This window comes from Ranitomeya imitator, chromosome 6 (assembly GCF_032444005.1).
Source record: "Ranitomeya imitator isolate aRanImi1 chromosome 6, aRanImi1.pri, whole genome shotgun sequence".
Classification (NCBI taxonomy): Eukaryota; Metazoa; Chordata; class Amphibia; order Anura; family Dendrobatidae; genus Ranitomeya; species Ranitomeya imitator.
The window spans coordinates 550046746-550060510 of NC_091287.1; the positions used below are offsets into that span (position 1 = coordinate 550046746).

General features: G+C 44.2%; 1 protein-coding gene across 2 annotated transcripts in view; it reads right to left on the reverse strand.

Annotated features, from left to right (window-relative positions):
• The window catches only part of AGO2 (argonaute RISC catalytic component 2), an 87699-nt gene that overhangs the window by 21413 nt on the left and 52521 nt on the right, over positions 1-13765 (reverse strand). The window contains exons 7-11 of one of the 2 annotated variants that reach the window (XM_069731976.1): positions 11772-11859; positions 11342-11489; positions 9004-9123; positions 7843-7965; positions 5269-5402 (exon numbers count right to left, since the gene is read on the reverse strand). In XM_069731976.1, coding sequence (XP_069588077.1) covers positions 5269-5402; positions 7843-7965; positions 9004-9123; positions 11342-11489; positions 11772-11859 — 613 coding nt within the window. Of the gene's footprint in view, positions 1-5268; positions 5403-7815; positions 7966-9003; positions 9124-11341; positions 11490-11771; positions 11860-13765 lie in introns of both variants that reach the window. The other variant, XM_069731975.1, reaches the window with a different exon arrangement.

Consider the following 13765-nt stretch of genomic DNA (forward strand, 5'->3'; position numbering starts at 1 on the left):
AAGGACTGGGCTGCCCCTCAGTGGTGAGATACTATAGAGCAGACATATTATACATCCCAATAACAGAAGAAGGACTGGGCTGCCCCTCAGTGGTGAGATATTATAGAGCAGACATATTATACATCCCAATAACAGAAGAAGGACTGGGCTGCACCTCAGTGGTGAGATACTATAGAGCAGACATATTATACATCCCAATAACAGAGGGAGGACTGGGCTGCCCTTCAGTGGTGAGATATTATAGAGCAGACATATTATACATCCCAATAACAGAAGAAGGACTGGGCTGCACCTCAGTGGTGAGATACTATAGAGCAGACATATTATACATCCCAATAACAGAAGAAGGACTGGGCTGCACCTCAGTGGCGAGATACTATAGAGCAGCCATATTATACATCCCAATAACAGAAGAAGGACTGGGCTGCACCTCAGTGGCGAGATATTATAGAGCAGACATATTATACATCCCAATAACAGAGGGAGGACTGGGCTGCCCCTCAGTGGTGAGATACTATAGAGCAGACATATTATACATCCCAATATCAGAGGGAGGACTGGGCTGCCCCTCAGTGGTGAGATATTATAGAGCAGCCATATTATACATCCCAATAACAGAGGGAGGACTGGGCTGCCCCTCAGTGGTGAGATACTATAGAGCAGACATATTATACATCCCAATATCAGAGGGAGGACTGGGCTGCCCCTCAGTGGTGAGATATTATAGAGCAGCCATATTATACATCCCAATAACAGAAGGAGGACAGGGCTGCCCCTCAGTGGTGAGATACTATAGAGCAGACATATTATACATCCCAATAACAGAGGGAGGACAGGGCTGCCCCTCAGTGGTGAGATATTATAGAGCAGCCATATTATACATCTCAATAACAGGAGGACAGGGCTGCCCCTCAGTGGTGAGATATTATAGAGCAGCCATATTATACATCTCAATAACAGGAGGACAGGGCTGCCCCTCAGTGGTGAGATACTATAGAGCAGACATATTATACATCCCAATAACAGAAGGACTGGGCTGCCCCTCAGTGGTGAGATACTATAGAGCAGACATATTATACATCCCAATAACAGGAGGACAGGGCTGCCCCTCAGTGGTGAGATATTATAAAGCAGACATATTATACATCCCAATAACAGAAGAAGGACTGGGCTGCCCCTCAGTGGTGAGATATTATAGAGCAGACATATTATACATCCCAATAACAGAAGGAGGACTGGGCTGCACCTCAGTGGTGAGATACTATAGAGCAGACATATTATACATCCCAATAACAGAGGGAGGACTGGGCTGCCCTTCAGTGGTGAGATATTATAGAGCAGACATATTATACATCCCAATAACAGAAGAAGGACTGGGCTGCACCTCAGTGGTGAGATATTATAGAGCAGACATATTATACATCCCAATAACAGAAGAAGGACTGGGCTGCCCCTCAGTGGTGAGATACTATAGAGCAGACATATTATACATCCCAATAACAGAGGGAGGACTGGGCTGCCCTTCAGTGGTGAGATATTATAGAGCAGACATATTATACATCCCAATAACAGAAGAAGGACTGGGCTGCACCTCAGTGGTGAGATTATAGAGCAGCCATATTATACATCCCAATAACAGAGGGAGGACTGGGCTGCCCCTCAGTGGTGAGATACTATAGAGCAGCCATATTATACATCCCAATAACAGAAGGAGGACTGGGCTGCCCTTCAGTGGTGAGATATTATAGAGCAGACATATTATACATCCCAATAACAGAAGGAGGACTGGGCTGCTCCTCAGTGGTGAGATATTATAGAGCAGCCATATTATACATCCCAATAACAGAAGAAGGACTGGGCTGCCCCTCAGTGGTGAGATATTATAGAGCAGCCATATTATACATCCCAATAACAGAAGAAGGACTGGGCTGCCCTTCAGTGGTGAGATATTATAGAGCAGCCATATTATACATCCCAATAACAGAGGGAGGACTGGGCTGCTCCTCAGTGGTGAGATATTATAGAGCAGACATATTATACATCCCAATAACAGAGGGAGGACTGGGCTGCTCCTCAGTGGTGAGATTATAGAGCAGCCATATTATACATCCCAATAACAGGAGGACAGGGCTGCCCCTCAGTGGTGAGATACTATAGAGCAGACATATTATACATCCCAATAACAGAAGAAGGACTGGGCTGCACCTCAGTGGTGAGATACTATAGAGCAGCCATATTATACATCCCAATAACAGAAGGATGACTGGGCTGCCCCTCAGTGGTGAGATTATAGAGCAGCCATATTATACATCCCAATAACAGAGGGAGGACTGGGCTGCTCCTCAGTGGTGAGATATTATAGAGCAGACATATTATACATCCCAATAACAGAGGGAGGACTGGGCTGCTCCTCAGTGGTGAGATTATAGAGCAGCCATATTATACATCCCAATAACAGGAGGACAGGGCTGCCCCTCAGTGGTGAGATACTATAGAGCAGACATATTATACATCCCAATAACAGAAGAAGGACTGGGCTGCACCTCAGTGGTGAGATACTATAGAGCAGCCATATTATACATCCCAATAACAGAAGGATGACTGGGCTGCCCCTCAGTGGTGAGATTATAGAGCAGCCATATTATACATCCCAATAACAGAGGGAGGACTGGGCTGCCCCTCAGTGGTGAGATATTATAGAGCAGACATATTATACATCCCAATAACAGAGGGAGGACTGGGCTGCCCCTCAGTGGTTAGATACTATAGAGCAGCCATATTATACATCCCAATAACAGAAGAAGGACTGGGCTGCCCCTCAGTGGTTAGATACTATAGAGCAGCCATATTATACATCCCAATAACAGAAGGAGGACTGGGCTGCCCCTCAGTGGTGAGATATTATAGAGCAGACATATTATACATCACAATAACAGAGGGAGGACTGGGCTGCCCCTCAGTGGTGAGATACTATAGAGCAGACATATTATACATCCCAATAACAGAGGGAGGACTGGGCTGCCCCTCAGTGGTGAGATATTATAGAGCAGACATATTTTACATCCCAATATCAGAGAGAGGACTGGGCTGCCCCTCAGTGGTGAGATATTATAGAGCAGCCATATTATACATCCCAATGACAGAGGGAGGACTGGGCTGCCCCTCTGTGGTGAGATATTATAGAGCAGCCATATAATACATCCCAATAACAGAGGGAGGACTGGGCTGCCCCTCAGTGGTGAGATATTATAGAGCAGACATATTATACATCCCAATAACAGAAGAAGGACTGGGCTGCCCCTCAGTGGTGAGATATTATAGAGCAGACATATTTTACATCCCAATATCAGAGAGAGGACAGGGCTGCCCCTCAGTGGTGAGATATTATAGAGCAGCCATATTATACACCCCAATAACAGAGGGAGGACTGGGCTGCCCCTCAGTGGTGAGATATTATAGAGCAGACATATTATACATTCCAATAACAGAGGGAGGACTGGGCTGCCCCTCAGTGGTGAGATATTATAGAGCAGACATATTTGAACAATTAAGATTGATGTGGAATGATAAGGATAACAGAGATTGGATAGAAAAATCAAGAAACGTCTCCAAGTCCCCCAATATTGCATTATTTTTTGAGTCGCATATCATTGTCGGGACTAACCCCAGCGATGATAGGAAATTGTGTCTGCCAGTAATTGTGGAGGCGGCGCCGGGGTATGGAGCATACTAATTAACAAACCACACACACACACTATTAAATTGGTGCTATCTAAAGCCCCCATAGAGACTTTGGAGCTGTGTATTCCAGACCTCCAGATCCAAAACTGGAAATCCCTGGGAGTCCTACTGATCGGGGACATGTATGAGGAGGGAATATTATCCTACTTCTCTCTGATCAGAGAGAGATACCACATTCCACAAAAAGATTATTATAAATATTTATAATTAAGATATTTTCTACAGGGGAAGAAAAATAAATAATACTCTCTCAACCTTCCAAAACTATATACAATAGTCCTCACCCCAGCGCGGCAGAGGACAGTGCTGTCCGTAATGCTGGAGGAGACGTTCCCCTCTCTAGACCTGCACCTCCACAAATGGGAGAGGGATCTACAATGTGTGATCACCCCAGGGCAATGGCGGATGTCCGTCTCAATGATGGGGACACCAACCACCTGCTATATAGGTGGTACCTCACACCATACAGATTGTCCCTGATCTACCGCAACTCCCCAGATGTGTGATGGAGGCGCGGAGATCATAACATAGATATGATGCATGTCTGGAAAAATTGCCATGAGGTAAAGCAACTCTGGGATGCAATCTCTTAGCTAGTGTTCCAGATTAGCAGTATCCCACTGAAAATTGAGATAGAGCAGCCTGATACTTTACAGCTGACCTCAACCACAACAAATATCCCAATTATAAATCGTACCAAGGCAATCAGAAAGAGCCACGGTTGAGTGCCGAAATTGACACATCTAATAGAGGCGCTATTTCAGGGGTGGCTGAGGGCTGGTCTTATTAGGCTGGGTTTGGGCCAATATTAACGGCCATTTCCAGCCTATGATTATCAGCTCCCAGCTGTCTGCCTTCCCTTTGCTGGTTATTAAAAATAAGGGGGACCCCAGATCAAATTTTTTTTTTTTAAATATTGACTTTACCGTGTCCTTTCACTCAAGCAGTGTCCTTGTCCCTACGCTAGTCAGAGCACAATGGTGGCCCCACCAGAGATCTGGCATTTATACGGGCCAGGTCACGTGTTGTGCCTGCCAATTCTTGGCATGGCTGTGATTGCTCTGGAAATACCCAAGACTTGTTGATTGCCTTTCAACAAACTTTATTCGGCACCAAATAGTAAAACGGACTTATGAGAAAGAAAGAAAAAAAAATAGTGTTCAGAGTTCGACTATGTGTCCGGTACAAACCTAAACTTTACATTTCAGGTTTGCGCATTCCTACTGGTGATCTTCACAATGTTAAAGGGGCTGCATTCTAGCCCCCCTCATAGCTGGATCGCTAGGTCACGATCCTAATCCGTGCTGCAGTCCTCTTGCATTTGAGGATCATTCACGATATGGGCAAGCATTATTTTTGTTGTAAGTGGAGTTAATTTAAAAATTATTTTCCTCTTCTGGGCAATTCATTTAAAAAAATGTTCTGCTTAGCTGACACTGCAGTGAGATCACACAATGTATATACATCAGAAAATAAAAATTACAGCAAATAGATAAAACCAGTCACTTGGGTACAGTAAAGACTTACTTCAGGTGAAGTTCTGTACACTGCCGCTGAGGAGCAAAGCAAGCAATGGCCCACACTTTTATTTCAATACCGGTGTGAAACTGCTTGTTCCTCATATCCCATACACCTTGCACTGGGGTAGCAATGGCCTTATTCTGAAAATTATATAACAAATTGATTAAATGCATATTTATGGACACAGAGGAAAAAAATAAATAAATTAAAAAAAAAAAGCAACGGTATTCAACACACAGACAACACTGCAAAAGCAAAATGCGTACGTGTGAAAGGAAACCAGAAGAGAACCGTACACCGGTTAGACTATCAAATCCCTTTAGGTTTTATTTTTAATCGTCACTCATTAATATAACGACATTCTCATTGAGGTATTTTCTGTTTCCACCATTGTAGGTGCACATAGAAGTGAATGCGTCCAAGTCTAGCCCGTGTTGGAAGGAATCTACCTGGCAGCCTTACTAGTCTCCCGGTGATCATCTCTCCTGCTCAGAAAACACTATTTTTATCAAAACTTAGCAAGCAGCCCAGTAAGTTACACATAGCTGGAATCAGGGCTTCTGCCCCTACATTATGCTGCTGTCGTATTACACAGCAAAAACCTGGTGACGGATTTCTTTTAATAGGCATCAGTCACCCATGAGGAGTTTTATTGTGTCCATGGAATTTTGCTCTGCCTCAGTAAGGCGTCAGCCATGAACATGCAACTTGCACATCAATGTGACGTAGCTCAGGCTTCTGTCTCTCCCTTATGCTTTACACTGCAGCTGTGTGCAGAGACTGGATGCACAATGTATCGGTGAGCAGTAGTTCACCCGTAATCTAAATCTGACCCAATATGTTTAACCCCTTCCCGACTTATGACATACTATATATTGTCATGTCCCCTTTGATCCTAGTTTAGGAGCGGGGCGTGCATCATTGTCAGCAGACACAGATTCGGCCATTATCTTCCCTCTAAAGGCAGCACGTCGGGCTGAGCTGCTGGTAAGCTCCTAAGTGTGGATGTCTATACTTTACAGGAGTATTGGGTGAATGACAGATGCAGCGGAGCTCAGATTACAGTAATAATCGGTGAACACCAACAGCGGCTATTTCACCCAGAAACATGTACTCACCGCGGCATGAAGTCCTCATGGCAGTCCTGGTGCCTGGACCCAATGAGCACTCACTGGTAATACCACTGACCTGACCATAGTCATGATGATATTACAGCTGCTGTGCTCAAATCACAGTAATAACCTGAGTGCTCGTCTCCGAACACCAGGTCCCCGGACCTAGTGTATGTTCACCAGTTATTACAGTGATCTGAGAGCCACAATGCCATAACTGCAGCACTTAGATGATAGCTATTGTCCACTGAGCCACGCATCTAATCATGTGAGATACAGTTTGCTGAACTGCATTTAATCCTGTCATGTGTGATACTGTCTGCTGAGCTGTGTAACTCCTGTTATCTGAGCGCTGCTGAAGTGATATGACTGCTGGACTCAGATCTCTGTAAATTCCAGTCATCAGAGCTGCCACAGTGACACTGTCCAAATCTCTGTATGACTTTGCAGTCGCTTGACGAAAATGTACCTGCAGCGTGATACTGAACTTAGTTCTCCCTTTAAATGCCCAGGAGGGGAGGGAAGGAGTGACATGAGACGCATGTGAGCAGATTCTGCCTGCATTTACTACAGTCGTGGTACAAGCTAGTAGTACACTAGGTTTTCATGGTAAATTTCATCAGCTCCTCCCCATAATGTTTACAAGTTGAATATAGAAAAAAACTTATCATATTTTATACAATTAAAACATTAAACTCTTGTTTCTTTCAATTCCTTTTAATGATCTTACTTTCAGTCTAGGATCTAGGTATCCATAGCGCTGGTCCCGCATCATCCCGGCGCCTGGCCAGTAATCTGACTAAAAGAATGTTATAAAAGTATTTACCGGATATAGAATTAATCATTGTATATATGCATATCCCAATAACTACTATACATGTCACTCCCATACAGCATTTATTCAGCAGTTGTTGATGTATATAGAACTGTATGTCCATATTCACCAACAACTACTGAATAAATACTATACGCAGCGCTCGTAGAGCCAACTTGCTGTGCTGTAGAAGTCCTGACGTGAGTCGGGCAACTTACATAATGAAAATCAGAACATAAAAGTTTATTTTTGTCCTCCTCAATTATGTATATGATTATTTTGAAAAATTATAGATTTTTCTTTTTTTTTTTTTTTAATTTAACAGATAGGGTTAAGGGATGTGATGGTTCCTCTGAAAGCTTGGCTTCGTTCCATGGAGTAAAGCAATTGCCATTAGGACGGGGGACAGCAAAGTTTCCCCTAGAGCCGTAACACCATATGCCAAACAATTCTCCCACGAGAATCCCTCATCACCCAGTATGGACCGTTCAATAAAAGCAATGAGAGGTTTTCCTTTCACACAAGCGTCATATTTTCTACAACACATAAATCTAATAAGCAAAGCGCAGCCAAGACAAACACCACAAGACACAGAAAAAAGAGATCAAGAACCATGGAGATGTCTACCAAGGGAGCATTTGGCTCTTCCCATACCCTGCCTCCATAAAGAATTGAAGGAGGTTGAAGGACTCTGCCAGTGACATCGGTCATGTCGTCTTTCACCATAATGCCAAATTCACGAACAAAGGGATCAGTATTGAAGCTGGCACTACGCATCTGAAGGAAACAAAGTTAGATGTATCACATTTCTGCACATGTTTATAAACAAACAAAACATTCGGCAAAGACCCCGATTCAATTTACAGCTAAATCAGCGTAAATCTCTACATTCCTCTTGTGCACGGCCTAGTAAACGCAGGCAATGGCAAAGTGTAAAAAAATACACCAACCGAGCTTTCCTGCCTTTACCGGGTCCCGCTGTATGTCTCTGCAACTACTCTGATCTCTATAGTCTGCTACGGCGGTGAAATCACATTGACAGCGCTGCAGCCAATCACTGTGCTCATTGTCTTGTGCCATCAACATAGCCGATGAGTTCATTAATCGGAAGCAGCGTCAATGTTACGCCGCTGCTGCATGCAAACAAAGTCCAGGGCACTGGTGAAGACAAAACGCTGGGCACGGAGGGAAAGGAAAAAACTCAGGGGTGTGTTTTTTTTATATATATATATATATATATATATATATATATATACCTAATTGAACTTGCAAGTAGACATTTGCTGAAAGAGGACAACCCCTTAAATCCTTTGATCATCATTGTCACAACACACTGTGGCAAGATCAAATGGGAGTTTCCCCCTTTAAACAATTGACTTTCAATCCCCCACCCCTCACAAAAACAAAAAGAAATAAAAAAAAAAAAAAATTACCATGTCTAGTGTGTTAAATTTATTCCTATTCATAAATCCAAAGTTTACCTAGAATTTTTTTTGAAAATAAATAAAAGTATGTTAAAAAAAGGGTTTAGATAAAACTGCACGAGATACTATCCTTAATGAGTTCATAGTCAGGAGTGACTATCAAACCCATTTATTAAAAGTTTGCAACATGGTTAAAAGTCAAGACGGCTAATCCACGTAGTAAAGAATTGCCAGTCACAGCAAGATCTTCATATATGTGAAAATCAATACATAAGGGGTTTGACATAAGATTTACGTTTTTTTGGCTACATAATCTTGAAAATATTAAGACCAACTTTTAATTTTGGTAAGGGAAAAAAAACAACAAAAAACTAACAAATGAACTTCTTACCAGTTTACTGATCTCTTCTTGGCGATCGGGAGCTGATCGGGCAGTCGCTCGAATCATAGTGGAGGTCTGATTGTCTGTCAGTTTTTTAATGCACCTTTGTCCCGCCACTATGTTGCATACCTAATGGGAAGAAAAAGGAAAGGTATTAGACATGGCCAACTCACAATAAGGACAGAGCGAAAAGACTTGAGATGTGTTGATCGACAAGCGGACATAGAACGCACAAGACAGATTTGCTGCAGCCCCGGGAGCTTACTTTTAAAATAGTCCTCCACAAAGAATCTAACACAAACCAGCACCAGTGTTAATTCATCCTAAATTTATTATTTAAGGGAAGGTGTTAAATAAAGCAGAACAGATTTAAAGAGAACCTGTCCTCAGGATTTCATATCCCAGAAAAGTGGCATGCGGGTAAAGCTGCTGCCAATCCCGTACACATTAGAGGGCTGTCGGGTTAACAATGGTTGACAGTTTTCCCATACACAGTGGCTCCCTTATAATACATGTGAGCGAGCCACTGTTGGACATCTCTGCTGGAGGCTTATCTCTGAAGACAATGCGATCGGTCATGCCAAATCAGACATGCTGAATCGATAGTTTCCACGACAATAAAAAGTTTGTGGCTCCCAAACATTCAACTGTCTGCAAAACCCATCAATATAGGTGGGTTTTGCTGACAGTAATGTGTATGGGGAGCTTAATCCATATTGCGTTTTGGGAAATTCACAGTTGAAAGCTCCTTTACAGGTCATTAGTGTGGGCATAAAATCCTGAAAACAGATTCTTTTAAAGGGAATCTGTCACCCCAAAAATAGTATATGAGCTAAGGCCACCAGCATCAGGGGCTTATCTCCAGCATTCTGTAATGCTGCAGATAAGCCCCCGATGTAACCTGAAAGGTAAGGGTACCGTCACACTATACGATTTACCTACGATCACGACCAGCGATATGACCTGGCCGTGATCGTAGGTAAATCGTAGTGTGGTCGCTGGGGAGCTGTCACACAGACAGCTCTCCAGCGACCAACGATGCCGAGGTCCCTGGGTAACCAGGGTAAACATCGGGTAACTAAGCGCAGGACCGCGCTTAGTTACCCGATGTTTACCCTGGTTACAAGCGTTAAACTAAAAAAAAAAAAAAAAAAAAAACAGCACATACTTACATTCTGGTGTCCGTCAGGTCCCTTGCAGTCTGCTTCCCGCACTCAGTGACTGCCGGCCGTAAAGTGAAAGTGAAAGCACAGCCGCTGTGCTCTGCTTTCACTTTACGGCCGGCAGTCACAGTGCGGGAAGCAGAGACGGCAAGGGACCTGACGGACACCAGAATGTAAGTATGTGCTGTTTATTTTTTTTAGTTTAACGCTTGTAACCAGGGTAAACATCGGGTAACTAAGCGCGGTCCTGCGCTTAGTTACCCGATGTTTACCCTGGTTACAAGCGAACGCATCGCTAGATCGGTGTCACACACACCGATCTAGCGATGACAGCGGGAGATCCAGCAATGAAAGAAAGTTCCATACGATCTGCTACGACGTACGATTCTCAGCAGGATCCCTGATCGCTGCTGCGTGTCAGACACAGCGATATCGTAACGATATCGCTGGAACGTCACGAATCGTACCGTCGTAGCGATCGAAATGTTATAGTGTGACGGTACCCTAAGAAAAACAGGATTATACTCACCCAGGGGCGGTCCCGGTTCGGCGCCTCCTATCTGCATACGATGACGTCCTCTTCTTACCTATAAGCTGCGGCTCTGGCATACTTTGTCTGCCCTGTTGAAGGCAGAGCAAAGTACTGCAGTGCGCAGGCGCCTGGCCTCTCTGACCTTTCCCGGCGCCTGTGCACTGCAGTACTTTGCCCTGCCTTCAACAGGGCAGACAAAGTACACCTGCGCCAGAGACGCGGGAGGAAGACAAGAAGAGGACGTCATCTGATGAAGATGGGAGGCGCCGGACCGCGATGCCCATCGGACCCGGAACAAACCGGGACCGCCCCTCGGTGAGTGTAATATAACCTGTTTTTCTTACCTTTCAGGTTACATCGGGGGCTTTTCTGCAGCATTATAGAATGCTGTAGATAAGCCCCTGATGCCGGTGGCCTTAGCACATATACGATTTTTGGGATGACAGATTCCTTTTAAAAGTTGTGCTGCATTGGATTAAAAACGGCAAATATTGGGATATTTTAGATCCATAGTGTCAATTTAGAATACCCTGAGCTTGTACAAGGCAAATCGTTAAATCCACATATAAGAAGGAAGTTTGCCATTAGCAACAGACAGATTAGTCACATCATGTGTTGCAGATATATACAAGACAATAATTGCTGCACTTACCTCCAGAGGAAGGTACGTATGTTTCTGCTCCTGCCCGACCTGTAAACATGGAAGATGGGAGTAACGTAATACTAGCTTGTGTCGATCCTTGAAGTACTGTGCGACGGTGCACTCCACCGTCTGCCCGCTCTCTTGTTGGAGAGGGAATCTGCAAAACAGGAAGAAAAATTGTAAAAATCAGAGGAAATTTCCTTTTCGGATTAATAAGCTTAAGGACATACTATTTAAGCAAAATTGCATAAAACAAATAAAGTCTAAAAAAAAATTATTATTTTTAATTGGAAAAAGAAATAAAAAAAGAAGAAAAGAGGGCAATTTAAGCCAATGGCTGCAATGTACAAGGTTATTCCTCATACTACACATTTTGTATAGGAAGTTCACAAACTTCTGGAAATTTTGCATTCTGCCATAAAACAATAAAAATACTCACGTTTGATGACTTGCTGGTCGTCTCGTCACATTGCACACTCGATATTTTCTTTTCATTTGTCCACAGTGTGTAATTTCTACTTTTAGGCCTAGGATAAGCAAAGCAGATATACCTAAATAATCTCTCCTTTTAATTTACTATACACATCCCATCATTATGGAAACAGCAGCAATACAACCTAAGTGTCCCTCTACTGTGTTTCCAAGCCCCGAAACCTGCCTGTTACTTTACCACACAGGCTCCCCCCACACAGGTTCCCCTCCCCCGCCACCCCAAGCTGCAGAGGATAGCGCACTGGACTAGGAGGCGCCACCTATGCTGATGGTCCAAACTGCCAGTCAGGACAACACATCCCAGCACACCGAAGCCAGGATGCTTGGGAGTGGAAAACGATGCAACCTTTGTAACCATTTAAGTGCTGGGCCATTTTCAGTTTTTTGCTCCACTACCTCCCAGAGCCATAACTTTTTAATTTTCCAGTAATTATGGCTAGGAGGGCTTGTTTTTTTGCGGGATGAAATGTACTTTTGAACAACACCGCTGATTTTACCATATTTTGCCCTGGCAAAAAAAATAAAAAATATGGGAAAAATTTGAAGTGCGGTCATAATTGCAAAAAAACAAACAAAACAAAAAAGAGTGCAATTCCACAACTGTCTTATTTTTGTTTGTTTTTTTACTATGTTCACTATGGTACAAGTCTGCAGATACCAAACATGTACCGTATTTTTCGGACTATAAGACGCACCGTACCATAAGACGCACCCCAAATTTGGGGTGAAAATTGCAGAAAAAAGGATTTTTTTATAAGATGGGGGTTCGTCTTACTGTCCGAATTTAAGATCTCTTACCTGAGGGCAAGCAACGGCAGAGCAGGGTTACAGGAGGCATGGTGGTGGCAGAGGTGAGGTGATGCTGAGGTGCGGTGGGCGGAACGGCGTGCACCCGAGCAGGGTCCCATCCTGCTTAGGTGGGCGACGCCATGGCCTGGTGTCCATGGGGAGGTTGCGGCAGTGCTGTGGCGGCGGCCAGGGTCCCTTCCACATTTGAGGTGAATCCGCGGCCCGGTATTAAAGGAGAGCAGCAGAGCTGGGTGAGTTACGGTTTTCCCGGTGGCGGCGGCCATCTTTCTGAGGCTGCGCGTGCGCAGATTCAGTACTCTGCTTCCCAGGGCTTCAGAAAAATGGCCGCGGGAGGCCGCGCGGGCGCAGATGGAGATCGCGGTGGCCATTTTCCTGAAGCCAAGATCTCAATCTGCGAACTCTGCTTCAGGAAAATGGCCGCCACGATCTCCATCTGCGCACGCGCGGCCTCCCGCGGCCATTTTCCTGAAGCCCCAGGAAGCAGAAAACTCAATCTGCGCACGTGCGGCCTCAGGAAGATGGCCGCCGCCACCGGGAAAACCGTAACTCACCCAGCTCTGCTGCTCTCCTTCAATACCGGACCACGGATTCACCTCAAATGTGGACGGGACCCTGCTCACGCCATAAGGCTCACCGCGCCACATCATCCCCACACCTCTGTCGCCGCCAAAATGCCGGTAAGCCTGCGTTCCAACTATAAGACGCACCCCCCATTTTCCTCACAATTATTTGGGGGGAAAAGTGCGTCTTATAGTCGGAAAAATACGGTATAGGTTATTGATGGGAAGAAAAAAAAATCCATAGCTGGTTAATAAAAAAAAAAAAAAGAAAGTACCATTTTCCAAGACCCGTAGAGTCTCTATTTTTTCAGAATTTGAGTCCGGGTGAGGGCTTTTTATTATGTAACGAGCTGACTTTATTGATACCATTTTGGGGTACATACAGTATCTTTTGTTGCCATGTTGCAGAGACCCAAAAAACGTAATTCTGGAGTTTTATCATTTCTCGCTACACTGTTTATCAGATTAACATATTTTAATACATTGGGCGTTTGTGAATGCAGATATAGGTTGTCATGCCAACCCATCGGTGCTCATCTCATGACTGCGGATGCCAATGACGTACTTCCAA